A 5,916-nucleotide genomic window follows, 5' to 3' on the forward strand; every position below is an offset into this window, starting at 1 on the left:
CATGGGCCGACAACGCGAGGTCACGGTTGGCAGGGCTAACCGGACCTTGTCGTGCATCCACAGGTGCATCTCAAGTAGGGACAAGGAGGTGATCCTCCCCCTCTATGCAACGCTGGTCAGGCCACAGCTGGAGTACTGCATCCAGTTCTGTGCGCCCCATTTCAGGAGGGATGTGGACAACATCAAGAGGGTCCAGAGGAGGGCCACCTGCATGATCCGGGGACAACAGGACAGGCCCTACGTGGAGAGGCTACGGGACCTGAACCTGTTCAGCCTTCACAAGAGAAGGCTAAGGGGGGACCTGGTGACCATCTATAAACTCACTAGGGGGGACCAGAAGGGTTTGGGAGAAACCTTGTTTCCCCTAGCGCCCCCTGGCATAACAAGGAATAACAGCCACAAGTTGCTGGAGAGTAGGTTTAGATTAGACATCTGTAAGTACTACTTCACAGTCAGGGCGGCTAGGATCTGGAACCAGTTTCCAAGGGAAGTCGTGCTGGCTCCTGCCCTGGGGGTCTTTAAGAGGAGGCTTGATGCCTGCCTGGCTGGAGTCATCTGAGCCCAGTTTTTCTCCTGCCCAGGCGGGGGGTCGGACTTGAAGATCTAGAAGGTCCCTTCCGACCCGACTTCTGTGATTCTATGATATCTTTTAGAGCCATGATATATGATAATTGTAGTGAATCTTGCCTCATATAAAGCTCAGGATCCTTCATCCTTACTAAATCCTTCTTTTTCATTGTAAAATACTATTCAGAAATTCTTTGGAGAATGAGTAGTGAAGGCTAGCATACAGTATATGTTGCCTCACATGCTTCTCAGTCTTCCTGATGGAAATTTGCCATTGCCCTGTTGTGAGATTTTTCCAGTGGTAATTTTTAATTGAAAAGCTAATTTCCAAAATATATTTACCACCATGGTAGTTGAAAATAACCTGTGAAGACCTGGAGCCTAAAATGCTTTTATTTTGAAAGAAGAGCACTGTGCTGAATTGCACATGAAGGTTAGTTGCAAGTTAATCTCTTCAGGTCGTAGCAAGTTAGGGGTCAAGACAGATTTTCAAGACCTTGGCAAAAGCTATGATAAAACATGAATGGTAATCTAGTATGAAATATATTGGCTCACACTTTCCACCAAGTTATGCTAAGTGTTTTGTCTGTTTTTAAGAAGCAAAGTATGATAAAGATGAACCACCTGGAAGGGAGATTTCATTTAGAAGTCAAGCAGCAGATACAGGGGATAATTCTCCCTTGTTCAGGTCTCTGTGTAGTCCTTGAATTGGTGCAGAATGTTTGTAAACTGCTACCAAATAGTGATAGTGTTTGTCACTCACTTATACACAAGGCCAGGGCCAGTGAAGAATTAGGCTCATAATCTAGAAGTCACTGCCAGTGTGGGTCATATAGTAGAAGCCACTGACTTGCATATGTTCAGTTGTGTTCCTGTGAGGGGATGACTGCACTGTCTAATTTCTGTTCTGTGGATTTTTGTTGGCAGAGGGCAGGAGTGGGATCCCTACCAACATGGTTGTGCTATCAGAGGACCCTAGTGTAGATACAGTTAGATTGGCAAAACTTTGTATTTACATGTACAGCTTGTTTCACGTGGAATTATACAGGGTTAGTTTTATTATGTAAGTGTAAAGTGCAGCTGTGCCAGAATGCCTCCATACTTAGGAGATCCTTGCTGGCTTAATATATTCTATATTCCCAATTAGGCAAGGGGCCTGGGATCCTTTAAAAAGTTAAACATGTAGTAGGTAATGTGAAAATACGGCAAATACTGACACTGAATACAAAGTACCAATTTACTTACATATGACACACACGTTCACCCCCAAAATTAGGTACTAGAAATCGGAGTGTTTTAAATGAGGAAATACAGGGAACAGTATTTCCCTCAATTCTGTGGGAGCCAAACTACCTGTTATGCCTTTGAGCTCAATATAGAGCCAGCAGTGCCTGCCCAGCCAGCTAAGGCAGTTCAGTTCAGCCAGCAACAACAGGTGAGGGCTGGATCCTGCTGGAGCAGAACTGCCTGCCCCCCTTCTTGAGCAAGGGGGCATCATATTCTGGACATGGGCAACTGGTTCCTCCTGAGTTGCAGGGGGCGGGCAGTTGCCCCCCAAGCGGACAGTCAGTGACTGGGGGGAGGGGCCCCGTGAGTGATCCTGCAGCCCAGGGGCAGGGGGTCCCTGCGGCCAATCCCGCTGACCTGCAGCTGGCGGCGGTGCACTGCTGGCACTTCTGAGTCAGCAGGATCAGCTGCAGGGGGACCGCTTCTCCTGGCGTACTCCCTGGACAGTGGGCTTGGGGCGGGTGCGCCAGCTCTCTCACCTGACCCTCCCACCCAGGAATGCTGCTGTCAGGAGGTGCACATGCACCCCCTACGCGTCGCCACTGTTTCTGGAACTAGGGGCTCTCCCCTCCATCCCCCCCACAGCTGCAAAAATACTGTACTTGTCAGCTGTGAACATTGTAACATTTTTATATGGTTTAAACGGGTTATTAAATACAGTGAAGTTTAAAGTTTCCTGACAAGGTTTTTGGTTGCCTTCTCTTTGGTTACAAGCTCAGACTTGTCCATTAAAAGTTGCTTCAGACTGAAATAGGTAAACTATTTTATTTGTGGCTACATTCTTCACATTGGTACTTCTGTTTATTACAAAGAATGCTGGTTTTATTTATTTCTTTTTAGCCACTTATTAACACTTCTTAATGTTAAGACATGGCTAGTTAATCACACAAGCACTTGCCATATCCTGAGAAACTGGATGCGAACGTTTTAGTTGTCATCTTTAGTGTGTCACAGTCTTACCTTTCCTAAGTGCATTCAGTCATGCTTCCTTCTCTAAAACGCTTTGTTTGAAGAAGAAAAAATAACCCTGGACATTTTTATTATAGGAAAAAATGAAAGGCAAAAACAAGTTGGTTCCTCGCTTGCTGGGTGTTACCAAAGACTCAGTGATGCGTGTGGATGAGAAGACTAAGGAAGTGTTGCAGGAATGGCCACTGACAACTGTAAAACGCTGGGCTGCTTCTCCCAAAAGCTTTACTTTGGTACTCTTTCCATACGTAGTTTTGGGGAAGGAGGGATCCATTTGTCATGGGGAAATATACATGGACTGACTCTCTAAATTGATTGGATCTAAGTTTTTAGCAAAGTATAGAATACAATTTAATCCTAAAGAGGCAATTGGCAAATGTTGCTGGGTTTTTTACTGTCCTGTGTACATTATGATGTATGTAGCATAATCCTTATTCTCCAAGACTCACTTCAAAACTCTGATGTGTCGAACAGCTAATTATGGACTATAAAAATTTGATTATTAAACATATCTAACATCCTGATGGCACCTTGCCATTAAACACCCAAGCAGATTATGAAGTTAAGTAGGGCTGGAGAAAATATCATGACAGACACCATGACAGACTTAATGAATTCAGTCTGTTTAACTAAACAGAAAAAAAGAGTGAGCAGTGATATGATCACAATACAGAAGCACCTTCATAGAGGGAAAATATGGATATGAAAGGGCTTCTTTTAATCTAGTAGTGAAAAGAATAACAAAAAGCAGTGGCCAGAAGCCAAAACCAAATTCCACTTAGAAACAAAGTACATCATTTTACTGTGAGATGATTTAACCCTTAGAACAAACTACTGAGGGAAGTGGCAGAGGAGATACATTTTGGAAAATAAAGTTTAGTTAAACAAAAGTTACTAAACTCAATGCAAGGATATCTGATACATTTTAGGGCATGTGATATGCAGGAGTTCATATTTGGTGATCTCATGGTTTGTTCTGGGCTTTCAGATCAGTATAGCTGTAAAAGAAGTCCAGGACACTGTGCCTGTTTTTTTTTCACATGGTTTACTATAGAGTCTCAGAATAGTTTTATCTACAGTTACAGCCATTACTTGAAATAAGACATAAGAAGAAAAGGCTTCTGTTTCCTTATGGCTTTGGTGTAACCCCTGATCCATATGTATTTGAGGTTGTTTCTTTATAAGGAGTAGAAAGTAAAAACTAGGTTTCTGTATCTCTTTAATTTTTGGTAATCTAAATGCAACTAGTTTTTGGTTCATTTAATTTCCTTCATCAGAGTGAATTGTTCATTTTATCTTTGTCCATCAGGATTTTGGGGAGTATCAAGAAAGTTACTACTCTGTGCAGACCACTGAAGGAGAGCAGATCTCTCAGCTAATTGCAGGTTACATTGACATCATTCTGAAGAAGGTATGATGAGGAAACTCTTTAATATAAGTGCAGCAGAGCTAGAAAATGCAATACGTCTTTGTGAAAAAAGGGTTACATATAATGGTAGCAGTTCACTTTCCTTTGTGAAACTAGTTTGGCATTTTATCTTTTGCTGTGTTTTATATGGGGTGACCTTCTGGGAAATATGGCAGTGGCTTCATATAAAGAGAACAGCAGTCCAGAGTTTTCTTCTGACCTGTGCAGACTAAACCATATAGTAAGTGGGGAGATATTTAGGTTAAAATACCTCTTGAAAGCAAACATGGTAATCCTGTTAAAGGCTAGAGTTATAGTAAATAATTATATTCAAAGCACTTTGTATGGAAAACCTGTGGCACTTCAGATACTACATTGTGCTCATTGTTGACAGATTTTGACTTCGATTTTATCCACCACACAAAGCTACAGTATTATCTGTACTAAACATTTGTTCACGCCAAAGAAGTGACTGAACACTAAATGTATCAGTAGAATTGATATTTGGTCAGGGGAACCCCAGGTCTGGCATGTCAAACATTATGCATTTGGAGTTGGGGTGGATTGCCAAAAGTCATCATAGTACTTGCATGAACTCTCACCTAGTTCAAGCCAACATTGTCAGACCCAGATATAATGTGCACTGCGTACAGAGCAAGTATCTGTATGTTAATTAAAATTTGATTCTCACCACTCTGTTTTACAAGATGGATTCTCTAATTCCAAGCTAAAGCGAGCTGTCTCTACTGATAGAATACAGATGTGCGTGCTTCCACTCCCAAACCAAGCCTTTTTTTTCTTTCCACTTTGCTGACACAGCCAGTTTTCTAAATTTGTGAAGTAGAAACAGGTTAACTAGTAAGTGCCCACCAGGTTTCATGACTTACTTGAGTAGCATGCTGTTTCCAGGGGTCAAGTCCCTTTACCCTGTCACCCGCTTCAAATTTGGTTCATTACCAGGGATCTAGGTTTTCTGTTTCCCACAGAAAAATGAAGATTTTCTCCTTTAAAGGAAGAAACCATGGGTTTTCCCCCTTTAAAGGAGAAAAAAATGGGTTCTCTCCCTTAAAGGGAAAAAACACAGATTTCTCCTTCAAAGGAGAAAACACAGATCTTCCCCTTTAAAGGAGAAAAGTGCAGGAAGCCATGGGTTTCCCCTTGCAGGCTTGGAACTGGGGGGAGTGGAGGGAAGGTGATTGGAGGCAGGGGGTGCCACGTACATGTGCGCACAGGTATCTACATGGCTGGCATACAGCCAGGCAGGGTAATGGGAGCAGCCCTGCCAGCTGGCTCCAGATAGGTCTTGGTGGGGGACAGGGTGGGGAGGTTGGAGGGCCAGGGGTTGGGGATTGTCTGGCAGGCTGTTTGGGGGAGTGATGTGTACGGAGGCTGAATGAGAAACTGGATGGATCAAACATTAGGAATATACTTCACCTCTGATGTCCCAATATTATCTGAAAATGATAAAGCACAAAAAGTAATTTAATGAGACTGAAGGTGATGAGATACTGGCACATTTATTTGGTGAGCATCACTATTTTTAGCTAAAATGTTGTACCATCTAGATATCCCAGATGGACTTGAGACCCCTCTGTAGCTTTCACACTTTGGCCCATGTAGCTAACTCCTAAATCAGCCTTGCCTGTGGCTCTGTCCCATAAAGGAGCTTGACTGCATTTTATGTT

General features: G+C 42.9%; 1 protein-coding gene across 3 annotated transcripts in view; it reads left to right on the top strand.

The window, feature by feature from the left end:
• TLN2 (talin 2) overlaps window positions 1-5,916 on the top strand; it is a 313,576-nt gene that overhangs the window by 102,411 nt on the left and 205,249 nt on the right. For 2 of the 3 annotated variants that reach the window (XM_019504368.1, XM_019504369.1), the window contains exons 10-11: window positions 2,901-3,056; window positions 4,133-4,234. In XM_019504368.1, coding sequence (XP_019359913.1) covers window positions 2,901-3,056; window positions 4,133-4,234 — 258 coding nt within the window. Of the gene's footprint in view, window positions 1-2,900; window positions 3,057-4,132; window positions 4,235-5,916 lie in introns of those variants that run through there. The other variant, XM_019504370.1, reaches the window with a different exon arrangement.

The sequence above is a fragment of the Gavialis gangeticus genome, unplaced genomic scaffold (genome assembly GCF_001723915.1).
Source record: "Gavialis gangeticus isolate Ggan-Ray unplaced genomic scaffold, GavGan_comp1, whole genome shotgun sequence".
Lineage (NCBI taxonomy): Eukaryota > Metazoa > Chordata > Crocodylia > Gavialidae > Gavialis > Gavialis gangeticus.